Source organism: Alligator sinensis, unplaced genomic scaffold, assembly GCF_000455745.1.
Source record: "Alligator sinensis unplaced genomic scaffold, ASM45574v1 scaffold301_2, whole genome shotgun sequence".
Taxonomy (NCBI): Eukaryota; Metazoa; Chordata; order Crocodylia; family Alligatoridae; genus Alligator; species Alligator sinensis.
Genome location: NW_005841874.1, coordinates 3,910,047 through 3,932,145, shown reverse-complemented (window position 1 = coordinate 3,932,145; position 22,099 = coordinate 3,910,047). Strand labels below are relative to the sequence as shown.

Below are 22,099 nucleotides of genomic sequence, written 5' to 3'. Positions count from 1 at the left end.
ATCTTTACAAACCTTGTGTCTTGGCTGATCTTATGAAAATGCAATTTATATATAGTGTGTGTGTGTGTGTATATATATATATATATATTAACAAGTATATATATATATATATATCTATATATATATAAAGATAGATATATACTTGTTAGTTTGAAACATCAATTTAACTGTAGGCAGATGTAAAAATAGTCTTTTGATGTGGAGAGAACATAACAAACACGTATCTTATGTTTTGAATGCAAAAAGACAGCGTTTGCCTTTCTTCTGGGAAAGGGTGGCGAGTGAAGATACTGCAAGTTATAGGTATCAACAAGAAGTCAGCCCCTCACTTAGCGAGTAGACTTAGTCCCATGAATTCCTGTGAAGCTACTGAGAATGAGTAAGGGCACCATAATTCAGCCCTTGCCCAGTATTGGAATACATACATTAAGATACGTTTCTGCAAAGTATGAGGGCAATAGGATTTGACTGAGCTCAACAACTGGGTGGAACAGATCAATTGGGAAGTCATCAGTAGTCATAATGGGTGCATCCAGACGAGCACAGCTGTGTGGTATGTGACACCACAAACACATCTGCAGTGCCACATACCTCACACACAAGTGTTCTCTGCATTGCAAGGGTGTGCTGCCTGTGCATGCACCTCTCCAGTTCCCCGCCCCGGGTTTTTTGAGCCCTGGATATCCAGGGGTCAAAAAAACACACAGCAAAAAAATAGGAGCAGCGCAAGCATGGGCAGTGTGTGCTGCTGAAAAGCAGAGCTGGGCCTCCTGGAGCTGTGCTGCAGCTGCCAGTCAGGCTCTGCCCGGCAGGAGCACTGCAGGTACAGCCCCGGGATGACCCCAGGACTCCAGGTAAGGCTGCCAGGGCCAGTCCAGTGCTGGCCCCAGCCTCCTCTACCTCACCTAGGATAACTTGCTGCAATGACTCTAAAAGCAAAGGGATCAACACAAGTCAGGGTGAGTGGCTAGGAAGGGGTTTAAACAACACAAGTCAGGGTGAGTGGCTAGGAAGGTGTTTACTAAATGGCATGAACTATGCACCAGAGAGGAAAGGCTCAAATCTTGGACCTAGTGACCGCAGCTGGGATGAATCACTTTGGGAGAAAGGGGAGAGGAACAAGAAGGAGAAGCAGAAAGCGTGGGCTCAAGATAAGCTAAAGAATCACTAGCACGTTGGATCCGATGCCTGTTCCCAGGCCCCGACCCCAACATATCTGCTGAGAAAGGCAGTAGTGTCTGCGTGAAACGGCTGGTTCCTATTGCAACTGGGCTCACTGCAGTCTCAACAATAATTTTTAGCTTTTTCTCAATTTACACAAATAATGACTTGCGCAACAAAAGGTGCAGATAACAATACCTGCACCCCTGAGGCTTTGCAGCCAGAGGTATCACAAAGTGGGGGATGAGCATTATTTCCCCTCTGCTTTTGCACTCTTTGTAAATTTAAGGCCGAAGGAAGCTGCGACTTGCTGAAGCTCTCACAGAGCATCAGCACCAGACTCCAGATAACTCAACTGTCGTTCTCTGGCTACGTTTTGGCTGCTCTCCTGTATATCCTGCCTCATGCTGTTGCAGTGTTAATCCCTGTGCGTTCTCCTCCTCCAGTATCAAGATGTACCAGCTTCCCCATGTGTTTGTTCAGTGCTGTCAAAGGTACAGGGACACTTATCAATATGCAAGGAAAATATACCATGATTTCCAGAGAAATACCTGTTGTCCTGACTGCATTTGAATCAACCTCTCCTCAGTGCCTGTACCGCTGAGTGGGGTATACAGTCAAGAACTGCACTACCCTACAAACCAGCACCTTGCTGGAGGCCTCTGGAGATGGACTAGTAGATGGACAACTCCTCCCACCCCCTTCTGCAGTACTGCACCTTGATGTACCTGCCATTGCCTCTCTCCTGTCCATAATCACTCACTCCTGCTGAGCTTATTTCCCCTCCATACTTTTCTGAATCTCCTCCTTTCCAACAATTTCTTACTAAATTTGTACTCTCTTACATGTGTTTTCTCTTTTCTACGGTAGCTCCGCTTTCTCCCACTCACCACATTCATGTTCAGGCCCACATGGAAGAAGCCTGAGTTGTCTTTCTCAAAACCTTAGGGACAAGGCATAAAATGCCAGTGGTGCTGCTCAGCGGTTACCAGTGAAGCCACCTGAAACAGCTGCTATATCTGCTTCAGCCCATCCTCCGTGCAGAGATTTGGCTACTAGATCTATATAGCTGGGGGTCTGCTGGCTATGCACAGCTGAAGCCTCTTAGGGGCTGTGTAGTCTATTGGATGAACTCTATAGCCTATACCCTCCTTCACAGATGAACTGAAGTGCTTTTGCCAAGTTGGGGGTATACATACCTATTTCCCCAACTGTATATATCTCTAGGGCTATATCTTTACCAGTGATTTTCAACCTGGGTGCCATGCGGTGCAAGGAGAATGCCATGTGTGAGGATATAAGGAGACAGATGCAGACACATTGCTGCCTGGCTCATCTCTTGTCCCCACTGCCTGGCTCTTCTGCAGGGAGGTTAGCACTGTAACACATAAGATAGTTTTTGAAACTCAATTCATACAAGTTCAAGGGGTGCCTCGAGTCCAGTGAGGGGGTGCCTGGAGTCTACAAAGGTTGAGATCCACTCGTCTATACTGAAAACACGGTGGCTAGTACTGGCATGCTGGAACATACTGCTCTATTCCAGGTAGGCAGCTTTACAGAGCAGAACCCATGTAGCTGTATCCGTGCTAATTAGTTTAGGACAGGCTAATTGGTGCTGTCATTTAGCCATGCTAACTAGCCTGCCTGCAGTACCACAGAGCAGTGGTTATGTTGCTTTTGGTTTAGGAAACAGCCTGCCTGAAGCAGCACAGCTAAAACCCTCGGCACCAGTTTATTCAATAAACATGTGTTCAATAGACATAGTCTTAATGGATGCAGGCAGTTCCCCTTCCCGTCAGCTGTGCACGGGCAAACCAGCTTTGAGCCGAGTGTCCCCTGCTAACTCAAGTAATACCCCCTTTTCCTGCTCCTTGTTTGGTGGCTGAGAGCAGTGAGATACATTTAAGGTCCTGCACTAAAAACAAATCAGCTACTTCACAATCCTGAAAGCAAGGCTGGCTCTGTAGCATCACTTCCAAATGACCCTCCTTGTTTTAGCTCTGTGAAGATGCTGTTATGTTTTTTAATTAGAAAGGCATAAAAATAACCCCCCCCGAATAGCCAGTTCTACTGGATAAGTGTCGGGGAACTATCCTACATCCCAGCACGGAAGATATTCTGGAAGAACTTGTGTGATAGCAGGGCAACAAGCTAGACCCGATCTCTATGCTTTTAGCCCTATTGCCCGTCTCCAAAGCTGCCTACGTCCTCAATTACCACCAATATCCACAATTTCCAGGTTTCAGTTGCACTGTGCCTTCTGCTCAGCTTTGGTGGTACCTAAGGTTTGTCAGCACACATCACTGCCAAAGCAAAACCAAACTGCTTTCAGCTGATCTGTCTTCAGCAAGCCCTCTTGCACTAAAATGAATTTTCCTAGTCAGCCTTCAGTACCCAGTACTTAAAGGAAAACTGCAGTGATCTGTTAATATACTCTTACTAGTAAAGAACAATTCATATTAATAATGAATTATTAAAAGACTATTTAAAAATCTATCAGTATCTCTCTTCTGTGGTGTCTGTGTGGGTCTTTGATAAACCATAACTAGATGGTTCTTGTTTAGTGGCTTACTCTTGCTAATTAAATGCTGTAATTAGAATATCTTCTATGGAATTTTTGCTTGAAGTGATTGCTCAAATTAAGGATCAGCTTTAAGAAACTTCTGACTTTGTCCTAGTGAAATTGTTCAACACCTAAAGAGCCCCTTCTCTGTAAAATCTGTGCATCGGCTTTTTGATACAATCCGTGGGGGTTTTAATGTTGAGAAATGTGCTGTTTTCCCAACTTTTGCACTACCCTGTACAATTCTTTTCTGAATACAAACCAGTACAGTACAATTTTAAAGTAAAACATGCTTTTTCACCATTTAAGAAAAATACAAAAAATATTAACAGTTGAAAATGAACTCTAGAAATCTATATACCTGTCTCTGATTCCTTTTGTGCAAACAGAAGATTACTTTACACTCGGGAACTCCAGCCCAAGCAGCAGAGTGCAATGCACCCAAGTCAACCCAGCATTGATGTGCATTGTGCTCAACTCAGCATCGGTCTTCACTGCACTCAACTCTAGTGTGTGTTGATCAACTCACCTGGAAATCGGGCAGAGTTGAAGGTGTCTGGTATTTCACAGGAAGCACTCAGCACCTCACAGATTGAGTGGTTCTTAGTACTGTAGTTAGAACCACTGATGCAAACTAAGGGCTTGATTCGGCCACTGTGAAATCAATGGGAGCTTTGCCAATGATTGCAGTGAGAGCATCAGCAAGCCTTGTTTCTAAGTCCTTATTCAGGAAAATTGTCTCTCTTCAATGGACGTTTTCCTGAGTAGGGTCTGATGGCATCAGCTCCTAAAAAACCTTTCCTTTTTTTCTGCAGGAATACATTTTTTTTCCTTAGATGACACCAACCGCCAATTAATCTGTACAGTCTTTGTATGTGTAATGCTACCAGTACGTGGATAACAAAATGTTTTATTCACTTGAGGTAATCAATTAAATATTTCAAACACTAGGCTCTGGAAAACTCTCATTTCAAGTTATATTTGGTCCTTTATGCCAACATGGCTATAGCATTACAGTTTTCATTTCTAAATATAAAAAACCCCCAAAATCATAGCATAAAAAGGAAAGATTAAAGTGCGTATGTCATACACAGACACTCATCCTGCCAGGCACTCCATAGAGATGCACTCTTACTCTTTGCAGGATTGGGGTAAAAGGATCAACAACAGAAATTCAAGTGCAAATTACTGCTACTGCTTGCAAAGCTCATCTCTCCAGTGACTAAAAGGCCCAGTCCTGCAAGCCCTCCATATGCAGCACTCCCCTGGAGTTCCATGGGGTTTCTATCTTGAAGGTCTGTAGAGGTGGACCCACCAGTAAAATTCAACCAAGGTCTCTTTACAGACAAAGTCCTTGTTCACCTCCAGCTAATGTATATTCATAATAAAAAATACTTTTAACCTGTGTACCTGCTTGCAGGCCTATGTAGTAGAAGGACTTTAGATAAACTGGAAAATACAGGGGGGGGGAAAATAGTAACTTCAAATAGGGCAGTGCAGTGTCAATTTAGTGCGATGAGCTACTATGTAGGTTCCTCGGATTTGCCACTCAACTATGCAATAAAGATTATCTAGATTTGCTCTTAGATATATTTCTCATTGTATAGGTGTGCATACAGAGAGAGAGAGCTTGCATGGGATGAAGGTTCTTCAGGTCTGACTACTTCATCTAAGTCACATCTTTGTCAGATGAGTTGCTGTCCATATTACTCCTTCATCTGAGTTTTTGATGTTATTTACAATATTTTGTGCTTTTGAACTTTTCCAGGAATTGGGCAATGTCTCGGAAATGCCCCCCCAAAGTGCCGTGGCCATGGCCTTTTGGAAAATGTCCTTCGTCATCTTGAAACAGATAAGAAAAGAGTTCTGTTTTTTCCAGGACAACTGGGTGCCTCCAGAGCTATATCTATAGATATATATAGATTACAACTCTAAGTTAAAGGCTCTTAATAGGACATCCAGGTCACCCACATTAGCAGCTTGAAATAGTTCTGGCTGGTCCATCATAGAAAGAGCGATCCTGAGAGCTGCCCAGATATTACCTGATATTGCAGGATGGGGAACCTGCTGTTGATTCCTGCTCTTTCTCTGCAGGCTGAGAGCAGTGAGAAAATTGCTGACAGCCTCCCTGTAGGGGAAGAAAGAAAGGCAACATACAAACATCACAACGTTATCGTGTTTAAAAATGAGGTATATATTTTTTGTCTTCCTTCTGTGGCATTGGTATAAAATGAGATGCATTATTTGACTATGTTTGACCACAATTCTGTTCATACTATTCTTGCTGGATCTGCCCTACTCCTTTTTTCAGTTGCTTGCTGATGAGCCTTTACTGATATAATTAGCAAATGGCTTCAAGCCAAAGCAAGGGTCCAGGCAGTGCTGCTTAAGCTACAGTTTAGGGCCTCACAGTACGAGGGGCCTCTAAATAAGAAAGAAAACAAAAACCTGGACATTTCCATTCCAATATGACAAAATAATTATTATTGATACTGAGTTCATGAATTTGTGCAGAAATAACAATAATTCATCTTAAAATTTCATGAAAACCCATTTTTTTGGATTTCGTGGGTTATTGTTCTCATATGGGGCCTCTTAAACTGGACGCATTTTAGGGCCTCAGCATGTTGTAATCCGGCACCGGGTCCAGGGCAGTAGCAGAACTAGGCAAGGCAACAGGGGCACCAGCCCTGGGCACCAACTTATTCCTTCCCCACCAGTCTGCTACATCTGGAGCAGCCCTGCCCTTTGCATCGCAGGAGCTCAACTGAAGAAGCTCTGCACCATCCGGCCATAGGAGCTGTGTGCCGGCACATGGCAGGAGCAGCCGCATGCTGCCCAACCACAGGAGCTGGGTGCAGGGACAAGGCAGGAACAGTGGGGGTGGTCTTTAAATCCCCCGCACAGGTAAGACCTTCCCGTGGCCAGGCAGCACAGGGCTGCTCCAGCTCAGCTTCTAGGGCCGGGCAGCTTGGGGCTGCTTCTGCTGCGTTCCCGCACCCAACTCCTACAGCTGAGTGGCACAGGGCTCCTTCGGCTGGGGTGGGAGCACAGGGCTGTGACAAAGGCGCGTTTGTCCCCCTTCCCTGCCACCCTAGTTTTGTTTGGGGCCCCCAAATTTATAGCTAGCACCTCTGGCGCAGAGAAATTCCTGTGGTCACGAAATATTTTATTATAAACATGCCCCTGTACTGATTGCCTTTTCCTCTAGACCAATCCGGCTACAACCTGGATACCTGACACATGGAAGATATCGAATTTTAGCCGATTTAAAAAAAAAAAATGAAATCTTCATATTTTCCCAAGCAGGAAGCAACTGTGTCCACCTGAAACCTGAAATCCTGTTCCTGCCTTTGTTTTAAGGTAATTTGCATCATCACAGATCCTCACAGGAGGCAAGATGCTCCATACCAGCTATGAACTGACTGCTCAGAGGAGTTTTCCATCTATTGGCTCCTCTGTGAAATCCTATAAAATATGAACTTTCATTTCTACCCAGCAGAACTTTTACGATCTTTTCTCCAATGCCTGATGAAGGGTGTTTGTGCCCGAAAGCTTGCAATTAAAATTTATTTTTTGCAAAACTCTTCTTCGTCTAATAAAAGATGTCATCCCTACCATGAGTCCTGATTGCCTGTACTTCAGGCACTTAGGACCCTTTTATATCGACTTCGTATTTTACCCTTAATTCATATAGTGAAATGAGGGAGTGTATGGGATGTGCCTCAAAGACAGATGTACCAGAAAGCCACTTACTAACAGGGAACAAATATGCCTTACAGATCATAACACAGGAAGGAGGAGCTAGAGGTGATATTTATGGAACGGTCCTGTGCCTCGTTTTCTTTTGATTTACTCTCCCAGTAACGTGGGGCATGAGCAATTTCCCATGTGCCGCTACCTTTCTTTGACATTTTTGTTTCAACTTTGTGGGCAGAGGTGCAGCTTCAGCTAATTCTTTGAATTACTCAGTTTATCTGCTGGATGCAGCGTGTTATGCTTCATTAATAATGAGAAATGCCATAATTATATTCATTGTTTGCTCCTCGCCTTTTGTTCAGCTTAGACGATGAAAATCCACGTCAGCTTTGCTTTCTATCTGAAGTTTCTTGTGCTGTATTGTTGAGGTTTCACATGTTGCACAGAAATGTTATTGCCTTAATCATCCTGGGCTTTTTGAAGTCGGGGATAGTTTCTTTGGGTCTCAAGTTTCATGGAAGATAAGACCCCCTGCACTGCTTTAAAATTCTTTGTTGCTAATATAGGTAATTCGGGTGTCTGGCTGAAGGGTTTTGCTCAGCTGCTCAAGATCAAGCTGATCTTCAGATTTGGGGCCAGGAAGGACTTTTTCCCTCCTATCAATTTGGCAAGGACCTTAGGTTTTCTTGCCTTCCTCTGATCTTCTTCCTAGGATTGTACGAGTATGTTTGAACCTAATGAGTTCCTCACCACTCCAATGGCCAGGCACTGGTGGTGCCCTTGTCCCCTTTCTTCTTTACCTGTGGCACACTGGCAGATATATTTATTTTTAAGGATGCTTTGTGGCTGTGATTTGTGAGAGGGGTCAGAAGGGATGATCTTGTCAAACCTTATGGACAAATATTTGTCTATGTGCACAGGGGACTGCGTGTGGCCCTGGATGGTCTCTATCTTCCTATGTAACATTTAGCACTTTCCATCTGTAGATAGCAAAGCTTTGCAAAAGACAATCAGTAATATTATTTCCACTTGAAGAGTCACACAGGATTGTATAGAAGATCAGTGGAAGCAATGAGTCAGGAATTAAACTCTTGAGTAAAAACAAAATAAAACAATGTTCACTGGTTTCTGACCAGTGAAACTCCGTCAAAAGACACTTGAATTGAATTTGCTAGTTGACTGAAATTGCCAAGTAAAGCAACCATTTTTTTTGTAATATTTTTCAATCTTTAGCAACAAACACTAAAAAAAATCAGCTTTTTAATTTTTTTGATTCCCTTCCACCACCATTTAATAGAAAAGAATAGATGATGACAAATGTTGATATTATTGAAATGTATTGATAGGGATATTTTTCCCAAGTAGCTTTCAAACCAAAGTCTCCTGAGTTCCAGCCTAGTGCCTTGTCTGCATTGCCTCCTGTTGCCTTAAAAAAAGTTTTGATGGCATTTGAGACTAGCTTCCCTTCAGAAGGTGGTTTTTTACATCCCAATTCAGCAAATCCTGTAAGCACATGCCTGTTTCCAAGCGTACAACATCCCACAGGTTCTGATAGGACATCTCGTGACCTCAGGTTTTACGTTTTCACTACCCCTTCAATAGTTTCATTGTGTTTTACAATGCATTCATGGAGAGGAGTAGATTGTAAAAAAAAAACAAAAAAACAATGTATATTATCACATCTTCCTTAGCACTTTGCATATATTCATCCAAAAAAATAACAGTATTATAACAGAGTTAAACACAATTCATAATACAGAACCTTTTAACTAGGAAATGCATTTTGATTTTAGATTTAAATATCAATATGCTTAACCTACCTGTATGCTCCTAGGTTGATACAGCTTATTCCTAAATTATATCTGGACCTAATGAAGCCAGGTTGAATTTCTAAAGCCCTAGTATAGGCCTCGACAGCTTCCTCACTTCGATCCCCATTGGCCAAGGTTGCTCCCAGACGGTTCCATAGTGTATAATCCTGATGATAAAATGACATTTTTTTAAACTTTAGGTGTGAGGCAAAATGATACAATAATTCTTCTCCTTCGGAGTAAGGAAGAAAATAAAATAATTCTATCCTCTGTTAATTGACATTATATGAAGCTCTGACTCATGATTTATACGCAACTTCATATAACCAGTACAATTAATCAGTGCCAGGTAGAAATTGGACATGCATAAATCTGCCTCTAAATGGCACTCTTATAATTAACATTTCAATTTCAGGTATTAAAATGTTAATGGCTGAAGTGATGTCTCATTATTACTGGTCAGCCTCAAGTGAGGAAAATGAGTTGCCTGTAAAACTAAACTTCTTAATGCAAAATCATAAAAGGTACCTCTGGCCGAACAGATAAGGCAGCACTAAATGCATCTATTGCTCTGTTAAATTCTCCATTGAGGTGGAAGAGCACTCCCAGGCCTGTCTGCAAGTCAGGGTCTATCATATCTCCATTCTGATGAGCTGCCTCCAGGTATAAATCCTTCACTTCTTCAAGTAACAAGCTAGATGAGAGTGAAAAATAAGACCAGACTTCACCTGCACGTTCTTTGTAAGCACAGCAGTATTTACTGCACAGCCAGCATTTCACATCTTTAAACTATGTATGAGATTTTGCGTGCTCCTGAAATGTGAAAATAGGCAACTTCATTGTAAGTATAGCAAAGACTTATTTTTGACTCTGCTTGAGGTCTCAGTGGAGTTCAAAAGTTTACCTGCAGTGCTAAGCCAAAGTGCAGCTGAAAACTCGGGTATAGGTATACTGTGGGCTTGTAAGAGCTTTTAATTTGGATCAGTTCTACCTGCTGAACCAAGTAATGGAAGAGGAGCTTCACTTGAGGTTAAACTGAGGGAACAAGGTTGGCAAAAATAGTGGGCTTAGTGTTCATGAGGCTTAGATAAAGATTTTGAAGTCCTAAGCCAAGATTTTTAGACTCCTAAATCCAAGGTAGGCTCTATGAAAGGGTCTCATCATCAAAGGTCTCTGGATTATGTCCAGGCAGAATAACATACTTCAGAATTACTTGGAAATGTCCACAGGTTCCCTGTGCTGAAAAATGGCAGCGGGGGCACTTTAAAGCTCATTGGATGAGCTTTAGTTAAAGCACCCTGCCAACATTTCTCAGCATGGGGATGATGATACACATAATGTTCTGGGAACTTTAATTAGAGCAGCTTTAATTAAAGTGCCCCTCTTCCTCCCCCCTCATTCTCGGAGCATGTGTATAAACGCCCTTTCTTCTCAGATATAATCAATATTCCATACTAACCTTTCATCTGCTGGTTTAGACTTTCTCCTGGTAAGTGCTGGAGACCCTTTTTTGCTCTTCACTAGATACTTGTATTTTGGGTTTTGCTTTATCCAGTTTCTTAAAGCTCCATAGGCCTCTTGTTGATGGCCAGTATTAGTGTAACTTACAGCCAACGCCATCAGAGCTTTTAAGTTGTTTGGCTGTAGTTCTAAGCACCTAAGCAGAAAGGAAAAGAAATGTCCTTCTTAACTTCTCTTAGTAAAACATGACCATTTTCAGCATAGGGCCTAATCTGCAACCCTAATCCTAGTGCTTTTGATAGGGCTGCATACATGTGTGAAGAATCGTTTATACGAAGGAGGATTTCAGGATCGGGATGCCTGATTCTGCCTCCTTCTTTTGTGGTAAGTGTCATCTGCACCTCTGTTGTTCTCTAAATATAAAGTTACTTCCCATCTTTGAATAGCAAACATGGGATGAATTCTTTTTTTTAATAATGCCTGCCTGGAAAATAAGCACAAGCTTGTGCAGTCTGGAAGGAAGCAGTTGTGTGAAGCATTTGGCCATGTAAAATGTAGGGGGGGAAAAAGCCTATCCTTTCATATACATCTCTTGGGCCAAATTCAGTTCTCTGTATATTTTTGTAAGGCTGGAGACAGCCCACTGATTTCAGGAGTATAACCAGTGGCAATGCGTAGGGGGTGTACGTGCACCCCCTGAGAGTGCTGGTGCACCCCCTGACAGGCTGTGTTCCCCGCTTAGGCAACAAGCGGGGGGGCGGGGGGTGGCAGGTGGGAGCACTGGTGCCTCTCCTACAAGAGCTGGCCGGGGAGTGAGTATGCCACGGCCACTTCCGGGAGCTCCACGGCCACTTCCAGGACCGCCGTGGCTGCTTCCCAGTTGGTGAGATTGGCTGTGGAGGAGCTCCCCTGTCCCCCCTCCCCTCCCCTCCCTGGGTCACTGACTGGTCGCTGGTGGGGGGGCATGTGCCCCCCCCGACTAAGGTGGCACCAGTCGCCTATGAGTATAACAGAGCAGAATCTGGCCCACTGTGTCTTTGTATATAAATGAGTTATAGTAACTGAAGGATCTTATTGGTTTGAGTGTGAACATAGTCAATACAATTAAGTTTGGAGAAGGTATTTGCTTCAAGTAAAAATAGAGCAGCACTTACTACAGATAAAAGTAGTGTAACTGTGATATTTTGAAACAGGCATTGACTTGCATGCAGGATCTTTATATTCCTATCCTTCTGTAACAGCAGTTCTCACCCTTTTTAAACTCAGGGCACCCCTCAGAAAATGCTAGCTCTTAGCTTTCACTTGCTTCTTGACTATGGAAGAGTAATGAGAAGTTCTGTTGCAAAGAAGTCAGAAAGACCATAACAGGTCAGAATGTTTGTAACACTACAGATTCCTATTTGAAATCTCCGGATTTATCTTACGCATCATTCCTAGGTGTTTGCACACTTAAAGGTGTTAATAATGTGTGACAGCTGATGGCACCCTAACAGGTCTCACGGTACCCCAAGGTGCCATCATAGCTTGGCTGAGAATCACTGACTAAAACATTTTCTCCATCACTTTAGTGTTCAGCTGCTAAAAAGAGTTCAGTTCAATTAAGAAAAAAATGTCGTTGAAAGAGAAACCTTTAGAAAGTGTACTGTGTGCCTAGAATATTGAAAAGGCATTTATTTGCATTGAATCTAATTCATGTTTGCTAGGGCCATGCAGCTTTGCTTTTGTGTTTCCATCTGTTTAAATATTAAACTAAATATTGCAATTACTGCACTGAATTGCAACACAGTGTCTGGCTTTTGCCCCCAGAGCCACCATGGCAACTTTCTTGTATTCAGGTCAATATTTTTCACAGTTGAATATAAAAATTCAGAACACAAGTGAGGTGAAATGCACAAAGGCATCTATTAGCTAATAATGCGTGGATGGATCCAATATTTTGCAATTAGGTGCATCTACCTCTGGAGGGCAACAATAGCTGCCTGTTCATTTTCATTCTCTGCTTGTGTTATTCCAAGGAACTGCCAAGCCTGCAAAAATAATAATTGGTATTACTTTTTAGAATATGTGCTCAAGTGCAACTGAAATTATAGAGAAATATCTGGTGCTTGATTTAAATAAATAGACCTTTATAGATAGCAATTCTATCCAACACTGTTCTAACTATAGTATTTCTGGTATTTCTGTTGCCAATCAACCAACAGTACAAATGAAAGTGGTTTTGGATATCTTTAGGCCTCACATAATGTTCCTGTTGAAGTTGAAGGGGATTCTGCTCACTGAACAGCTGTAATTTCAAACCCCATGTAGTTTTCTCAAGTGAATTACTACATATTTTAAATAGACTGTGGCATTGTAAAATTTTTGCCCCAAATGGTGAAGAACAGCTACTTTTGCTGTGCAAGAGGGAATCTAGAGTGTCAGGGGCAGGGAGTTTTCTTTGGTCTTCCAAATACCCCAGACCTCTTTATCTATTGCTGCATGTACATACAGCAATAGATAAAGAGACCAAGATTTACATGTACAACAACTTTTTCTGCTTCTGGACTGTATATCTGAAAGTAGACTTTGTCCCACTATGCTGAATCCCACTGTTTCTTCTCCTTTGACTATAAATGGAGCTATGATGAGTTGCATCAGTTGAGGAGTTAGGTCCCAGATATTTTGTCCTTTTGTGGTCTTCCACAAGGAAAGGAGGAATGTCTTTCTCCCATATGAGCTATATCTTTTGACTGCACCCCTTCACACACAGGGTTTTTAAAATGGAAATAATAAATATTGAGTGAGAGTAGTTGAAGTCTTGATGTTCATCATCTACATTCATTAATTGTAAATATGAGGAATCTGCAAATACTGCATTAGAGTAAACATCAGTATTTTAATGGCATGCACTGAATCCATATTTCTGCTTCATATTGTTCCTTCTTGGTTTGTTGAAGTCAGTGCTGCTCTTACAGCATCCCTCAGTCAAATACACTGTGAAATCCTTTCTCCTTTTGTCCCTAGGGACTAGGTATGTGATTCCTCCTTGCATCAGACTTCATTCCTATGTTATGTTCTTTCGCTCCTGTATCCCAGATATCAATTGCAACTCTAAGGCTTGGTCATTCCCAGCACCTTTAACATAAGATACACTAAGCACGCTGTAGATGTAGCTTGATTCTGAAACTTGATGAAATTTTTCAAGGAAGTTTTTAAATTGAAAATATTAGGAAAAGATCATTTTAAGTGGGGCTGTTTTGATGCTTTGAAATGAAAGTTGTACATTCTGAAACTCTTTGGAAATAGGTTTTTGTGTCTTGATGGTTTTACTTCAACTACTTCCAACTACATGATGCTTCAAAAACAAGGTTACTATGTCCTTTATTTAACTTAATTATGACTGCCAAAGGTTTTGATCCAGGCCCCTTCCTATCTTTGCGATGGAACGTGAAATGAACCAACTTCTAGATCCTTTCCTTCCCAGAATGAAAGATAAGGAAGTGTAAATACCTCTGCATCATTGGGCTCTTGTAGAATAGCAGCTTCCATGTATAATATTGCAACAGGCAGGTCTCCTCCTTTCAGTTTTTTCAATCCTTCCTCAAAAGCACCAGGACAATCTTTGAAAGGGTTTTCTGTGTGAAAGTAATAACCCTGGAACAGAAGTGAATGGTCCTAAGATGAAACACAGCATCAAGGATTGTTAACAGCATAAAATTCAATAGCTCATTATTTAGTAGACAGATGTAAAGTTTCTTTTCTGTATGGAAATGATACAAGTTACCCTGTAAAGTTTTAATTAAAGCAGATTATAACACTATGTGATTCAGGTCACACATCAGCACTGGGAACTTAAATTATGCACCCTTTTCTAGTTACTCTAAGTTCTCCTGTGAGCTTTGCCTACTCCCAGTCAGTGTGGCAATACCCACATTGACTTTGATATGACCAGTGTGTACCAGATATATCCAACGTGGGCTTGAAGCGCATGTTTCAGAGGGGCTATCCTTTCCCTGTACTTTCAATCCACTGTCTTGTTCGGTGCTTGGCTTTATGATGTAGCATGAAACCTTCGATGAATGATTCCCCAAGATATTATTCCATTTTGCAAGCCCCTGAGTTTGTTTTAAAACTGAAAGAGGGTTTGCTCAGCACTGAGATATTATCCAAGCTTGTGGCACCTAACCAAGCCCACTCATGTACTCTCAGATGAGATGGTTTTGGAGGAGAGACGTCAATGCTAGTTTCAGGCGAGTAAGGATGGCAGGTACTGTCTCATAGACCCTAGGGAAGGGATGCAAACACCTGTTAGGGTTGTCCAATATTGTTTCCTACCAAAGCTTTAACATAGTTAGAAAATGAAAGTGTAAATCAAATTTAAATCTATCAGACAGATGGGACAGCAGACACAATCCCTTCATAAGGAGGGTGGCTGCTGTGCACATAGTGCCAGATTTTCAAGTGCTCAGTCTCCTTGCTTTAGGGCCCAATTCTCAAATGTGCTCAGCACCAGTTCTTCCCATTGCAGTTTATTCTGTTAAAGATGTTTGATGTTACCTTCTCAATGGTTGAAACAGCTACTTGCCCTTGAGCTTCCTGGTTCTCTGATATCCAGTTCCTCCGAGCCATTTCTTCCCATTCTGCTTGCATCTTATCCCAAAACTCTGTATCTGACTGGGGGGCGGAGGGGACGGAGGGGGAAGGGGTGGTAAAAGAGCAATTAAAAAAAAAAAGAAGTATTTTAAATATGAAAAACACTCCATTGTAAGAAAACATCACACTCCCAACCTGCTTTAGATGTTTCAAAAATGCAAACATATACAGGACCAGCATGGCTTCAATCACCGGTGTTAAATTTTCAGGCATTTGCAGCAAAGTAAAGGCAGCAATGACAGACAGGGTTGGAGGCCTATTTGATGTAAAATCCTGTTTGGACTGGGGAGTTCTCCTGTGTCTTTTGTTCCAAGTTTCGGATGAAAAAATAGAAGTCTGGTTCAGCTATTATCTCATAGTGAAGAGGAGTCAGATCTGTGCTCTCTTTTTGGTTCTCTTCCCTAATTTACTGAGTGACTTTAGGCAAAATGCATATATAATGTCTCCAAACCCTGATATTCTGAGCTCCATAATATGTATACTATATGCTCACCACAGAGAGGTGTTTTTGTAGAGCTTTGAAGTTTTATCAATTAAAGATCCTCTATAAGTATACAATGGTGCTAAGAAAGTCTATAGCTGATGTTCTTAAATGAAAGAGTTTTCCAGGAACCTAAGGCTGCTTACACATGTTCAAATGAGATGGGAGCATTCTCCTAGTAGAAAAACGTACCAGGAGATACCTACCCATTCGAATGGCCAGCCCCTGAAGAACAGAGAGCTTGTAGTGCTGATGCTGCACAGCTAGGGCATCTTCATGCATGCATCCCAGCATGCTCTGCAGGCTCCCTTAGCCTGCCTGGATACAGAATGATGGCAGTGCACAGGGAAGCCCTAACTGGCTGACCCAGACAGTTCAGAGTCAAGCCAGTGTCTCCCTGCAACACAATGTGGGAATTGTGAAGGGGGCATATTCTGTTTTCTGCTGGGCTGGAGCTGCAGAGTCCAATGAGTGATACACTGTCTCCCTGTGTGGGGGAGGGAGCAGGAACAAAGCACCCTGGGATGCTGGAGGACTGTGCTGTGGCTACTTTCAGAAGAGAACATATACAAACATGCACTGTCCCAGGAGAAACTCCCCCAGGAGGGATTTAACACTGGTTGTTCCCAGTATATTTTTCTCTTGGAGTGGCCAGTTTATTTTTGCTCTGGGAAAAATCCTGAACATCTGTACACTCATGGTTTCTCATGAGATAGCAGTGACTCTTCTGGGAAAAACTGAATGTCAGTATATGGCCTAAGTTTGAAACTAGCTTACAGACTATAACGACCCCTGCTCAGTCAGAGTGCAAGGGTAATACTGAACCAGATGTTGCCAGTTGATCAGCTTTTAAGAGAGGTCATCTTTTGGCTCTGAACTACTTGATGTTATCCCCTTATATTTTAAAGGCAGAATATTTCTCACGGAGGATTGGTGAATGCACAAAATGTCTGTAGGGGAAAAAGTAAACACTGATCTTTCTACTGCACTCCTAATAAAGCCCAAGGAATTGAGCTCAGTGCGTGGTGTTTTTGGGTAGCAATGAAATATATTATATAAGCTTCAGATTGATATATTAAGAACACGTGTCTCTTGTCTGTGACCCTGTTGGCCATGATGTTTCTTGATGTAAATTAAAATAGCTGAATCATAAACAGGAGTTTATAGTGCTAAATCCTCTACTGCAGCTCTGGTGCTAATCCATCAGCAGTTGGAATGTTTAAAATTAGCTACTTATTAATTAAAGTTTGAAAATAAACACTTTTGTAGCTTGTCTAAGATCCAAGTTCCCTGGACATTACTCAAACCTTGCAGAGCTACAGAGTTACTATCTGTCTCAGGGCATTATCGACATCCTCTGGGGGGAGGGGGCACTTTAATTAAATACAAAGTTATTGGCTGAGAGCCACTCGTATTAAAGCGCCCAGAGGGTCTCATGTACCAGCGTTCCCACACTTAAAAAATGGCAGCAGGGTCACTTTAACTAAAGCTCGTTCAACAAGCTTTAGTTAAAGCACTCCCACCGCCATTTTTAAGTGCGGGGACACTGATGCATGAGATGCTGGAGTCTGCTGAAACATGGTAATTACCATGCTCCAGCAAACTGGATTAATTGAGCTGGCTCTGACACACTGTAATTACTGTGCATTGAAGCAGTCTTGCTGCTTACATATAGGCACCCTTAATGCCCACCACAGCAGGGCAACTAAGAAGCTGGTAGCTATGTTCAGCTCCTCATCCTGTTCATCTCTGACGTTTTGGAGAATAGCAATGGTCCCCGTTTCCTAGCTGGGCCAGCTATGGAGTTGTGCACTAAGAATATTCAATGCTTTAACATCTTAAGTGAGTGTTTCACTACAATAGGTCTGCACTGGTTTCCTACTACAAATGTCAAGGAGATGATTAAGTTCCATATGTGACCTGAACTACAACTGCTCTGGGGAGGGGGGAAAGGTATGTTGAACAGAAGGTTCAAGTCAGTTGAGAGAGAGGCACTGTTAAAGGACAGACAGAGCATGGTAGTACCACCTAATGTCTGAGCAGGAGCACAGCATGCTGAAGGGAGCTCTTTTCAGGGTTTAAGGCTCACAGGACTCTATGTAGTACCCTGCACCCCTCCCAAGCCATGTGGGCTTGCTGCTGCTACTATGCCCATGTTGCCTGTACCCTGCTCATCTCACAGGTAGGCACACTAATCCCAGGGGTCTGTGCTGGGACAGGGGAGTTTAGGCCAGTGGGGATGAGACTAAGGAGTGGTATTGGCACGGGGGCAGCATGGCATGGGATGCAATTGAGAGGTATCGGGGTCTAGGAATGCGTAGGGGACCCATGAGGGTAGGGGAGCATGGTATAAAACTACTGCTGCAGTCAAGCAGGGTTGCCACTGCAAGATATTTTTTTACTAACCATCTGCAAACTTTTTACTGACAACCAGATATTTTTTTACTATGTTTGGTGTTCAAGCCCCAAATTTGAACCCACCCAACCAGACCCTGTCCAGGGTCTGGCAGAAAGGTTACATTTACATTATGTAAAACATGCTTGTTTGTCAGTAAAAAGTTTGCAGATTGTCAGTAAAAAAATGTGGGTTGGCAACCCTCTTTTTTGGGCTGCTTGTTTGTTTTTTAAAGAAGTGAAGTTTGCAGTGGAGGTCAGTGCAGAATGTTGTGGGCTGGTGATGAAAGGTGCTGCAGATACTCAAGAGCATGTGTTTCTTGGGTGCGCTCTTGTTTGCAGAGGTGAAATGTGGTGAGAAAATATATTATATTTTCCCCCTGGGTGGCTACATTCCACTGAAAGATGCCTATAACTAATTTAAATGTAATTTACAGGGTGAGATTAATTGTATACATTACTCATGTTACATTTCTAAAATCACAAAGGCATCCCTCTGCAGCCAAAGCCTTTGTCATAATTTCAAATACATAATGAGCCTTCAGTGCCTTTCTATCAGGGGTCTGACTCTGGCAGTTTCACAGGGCCTTATTTTATTCCACAAATAATCCCACTAAATGAAGGACTTTTTAGTGTGAGCAAATTTGGACCCCTGTATAATTACATTTTATCTTTCATGCTTGTGTGTGTTTCTTTAACAGAACACCCTTTATCTCAGAGGCAGCATATGTTCTCTGTGAGCCAGAATTTGCAGTAGCTTGCACTGCATCTTATTGACGACAGAAGAAAATTACTATATAAAATTCTCAGAAATGAATGCAGGAAGCTCAGTCCTTTCCAAAACCAACTGTGCACAGATGATGCTAAAATGCAGATTAAACAGTTCAGAACAGAATAAATATCTCATTTTGGTTCATGCAGCATCAACTCAACTTCATGGGGGAGTAGAGAAAAAGCTTAGAGAAAAGGTGTTTACTCAAGTGGATTAATGTACCTGAGGTTCTGTGACACAAGCAGAGAGAGCCTAATATTGTATGATCTACTCTACTGGAGACAGTGAACAATAACATCTGGTAAAATATTTGAGTAGTAATAATGCTGAGTTCAAAGGCAAGAGGAGAGAAAAAGCAAGTATAGGGCAAGCACATTAAGATACTGAAATAAAACTGAGATTTAATTGGTGCAGTTAACAGAGTGAGGCAGTAACTGTGGTTGCCATAAGTGATGCTAAGAAATGGAAACAGGTCAAGGTTAAAAAGATAGATTCTAAGTTAAGGCCCCACATTCCCATCCTAAGTGTGTTAGGGATAAATGAAGACCATTCAAAATGGAGTATATGTCCAGAGCAACGGGCTACTAGGGGTGTTTTCTGGTTCTTCCAAGTGCATGGCTAGATCATCAATGAACTGAAGTCATCGTGGGCCAACACACATACTTAACTAACACCTTATAGTACAAGGTTCCAGTGGGACTATTTGTAGAGTAAGGTACTGCTCATCATGAGTTAAGGGCATCAGAAACTGGGCTGGGTAGCTGCATCTTAGTTTTGACCTCAAAACATCTCCCTATGCATGCTCTTTGTCTGCAAAGAGGCATTATCTGCAAAGCGTTAAGTGGACTCAAAGCCTATATGGGCAAATGTGACTTACAACAACATGTTTGATCAGGAGTTTAGTGCAAGTGGAAGGCACAAACTAATAGAAATCCAGGTGGACACAGCAGTGAGATTATTTAACACGAGATGTACAAGGATAGGAAGGCTGGTGCTAAGAATCGGGTTGTGATTGTTACAGGTTCACAAGGTTGCTTCCAAACTGCTTTCTCTTTAGCTATCTAACAGAGGTGTTTCCCATGTGCCCAACACTACAGTGTCTGGATGCCAGTATTCAATACTCTGCTTTTCTCTGTAGCTCAAACAGCTTCAAACCTGTCTGATCAGTGTGAGTACTTGGCCACTGATGGCCCCCTCTGCCTCCCCGTGGAAATCTGAGTTCCAGTGTGCATTGCTCACAAAAAGAGAGATCCCACCTTTTTAATATGCATTTGGAGTAGAGCTGAACAGAGGATGACAATTCCATTTCACAGTACTTAGTTAAGATGCAAAATTTGTTTTAGCTTCCCTTTGGAAGGAACCAAAAAGCTTTTGTTTCTGGAATTGAGTCAGAATGTCCATTAAAGGATTGAAAAGCTCAGCCATCTTCCCATCAGAGTGATTTGGGAATGTTGGACCCATCAAAAATGTCTTCACAAAACATTTCAACTTCAATAAAATGCCAGATTCTGACACAAGATGCATTTCATAGAAAATGTTCTGATGAGCTCTAATTGTGAGCTTCACACAGGGAACAGAGGGGTAAGAATTTCCCTTCTCTCTGGATAAGATTTAGGGTAGCCTGAAAATTCATTTTACAAGCTGTTTTTTAAATACAAGGTAATCTGTGGTTCCAATAGAAAATGCTAGCTGTTCAAATATTTATAACTTAGAATTTTTGCTTTTAGTAGTAGTTCTGCAAAATCGATTTTATGGCCCAGTGGCTTGGAAATAAGAAACAATATAAGAAAAAAAACCCTGGCTTTGGTATTGAGACACCTAATTAACAACGATGCTGTAGTTTTAATAACTCAAGTCAATGGCTCAAATTTTGTTTTCTCATCACATGTTTTTATCATTTCCACTGATGTCCACTGTGATAGGGTATAAAACCCCTTCAGTAGGCAGGGGACCGTTACTTTGGGATGGAGCTTTCCCATCCTAAAATATCGGACCTGATAGAGTGCAAAAGGGGGAAGCCCAGCTCAGCTTGTGCCAGACTTTGGAGAAGAGCAAGCCTCCACTCGGCTCCTGGAGAGCATAGCTGAAGGCAAGGGCTGCTCTGGGGTGTGCAAAGTGGGCAGTATTGCATTCAGATTCAGCCCGATTCAGGGGAAGTGATTCGACTTGCTAATACAGATCACTGTCCCAATTTGATTCAGCCTAACTTGAATCTGAAGATTCAATTCTGATTTGGAGAATAAGCGATTTGACCATAAACACAGCTTTATATGTTTTTTTCTACATACCTCGAGGTACCAGGCATGGCTCATGAATGCTGAGATGATAGGGCGGAAGGAGCATCCCACAGGAGCATGGGGGGGGCCCCCCGCATGCTTGGTGGCGGACCCAGATGTGGACCAGAAGTACTTTCAGTCCACTTCCTGGTCCAGCGCCAAGTGAATGGGGAACGCCCCCTGCACTTCCCTGGCTCAGTGATTGATCCTGGGTGCTGCCCCAGACCCAGGAGGCATCAGTCATTGAGCTGGGTGGGGGGGCAGGTCCCCCGCATGCCCCACAGCAGACCCAGAAGTGGACCGGTCCCAAATGCTTGAGGCATATTTGTATGCCACCACCTGTAACCTAGTCTAAAAGCAGTGGCCCACAGTCCAACCATGATTGACAGGTTCCAAGGACAAATAGGTAAGCCGAGTGGGAATGATTCTTGGAAATGTTACCTCTGTGTTGCTAATAGCAAAGCATTGCAAAGTTACTCAATGCTGCACACATGTCCAGAGATCTGTTGCTTGACAATAACCGCATCCCTTGAATGGTTTTTCAAATGGAGATATAATCTGTTTAAAAGTATCCTGTTCTGCTTGAATTCATTATTTTAACCATCCTTTTGTTATGTTTAAGAGCAGTGTAGCCAATTTACATTTTCAACGCAAACACGTTGTTGTTATGCTGTGAGTTATGGTTTAGGACATGGTTGGGTGACTTGCTATGCTCTGAGAAATACAGTTTAGTTGAAATGACTCATCTCCAGGGATCCTGGTTTTCCCTGATAAAAAAAATCGCACATTCTCTGATAAAAAAAATGGCAAATTCTCTGATTAAAAACCCAAAAGTCGTGATTAAAATGA

The 22,099-nt window shown here is 42.3% G+C and overlaps 1 protein-coding gene and 1 long non-coding RNA gene across 3 annotated transcripts in view; one reads left to right on the top strand and one right to left on the bottom strand.

Annotated features, from left to right (window-relative positions):
• Window positions 1-998: 998 nt before the first annotated feature.
• Window positions 999-22,099, bottom strand: part of PEX5L (peroxisomal biogenesis factor 5 like) — an 86,955-nt gene continuing 65,854 nt past the window's right edge. For both annotated transcript variants that reach the window (XM_006017181.3, XM_025195985.1), the window contains 7 exons: window positions 15,232-15,348; window positions 14,185-14,328; window positions 12,652-12,722; window positions 10,694-10,891; window positions 9,763-9,928; window positions 9,244-9,401; window positions 999-5,852 (listed from right to left, as the gene is read on the bottom strand). In XM_006017181.3, coding sequence (XP_006017243.1) covers window positions 5,648-5,852; window positions 9,244-9,401; window positions 9,763-9,928; window positions 10,694-10,891; window positions 12,652-12,722; window positions 14,185-14,328; window positions 15,232-15,348 — 1,059 coding nt within the window. In that variant the 3' untranslated portion in view covers window positions 999-5,647. The remainder of the gene's footprint in view (window positions 5,853-9,243; window positions 9,402-9,762; window positions 9,929-10,693; window positions 10,892-12,651; window positions 12,723-14,184; window positions 14,329-15,231; window positions 15,349-22,099) is intronic.
• LOC112549138 lies at window positions 5,705-6,988 on the top strand. Its single transcript, XR_003092474.1, has 3 exons — window positions 5,705-5,914; window positions 6,445-6,631; window positions 6,936-6,988. It is a non-coding gene; the product is annotated as an uncharacterized LOC112549138 (long non-coding RNA).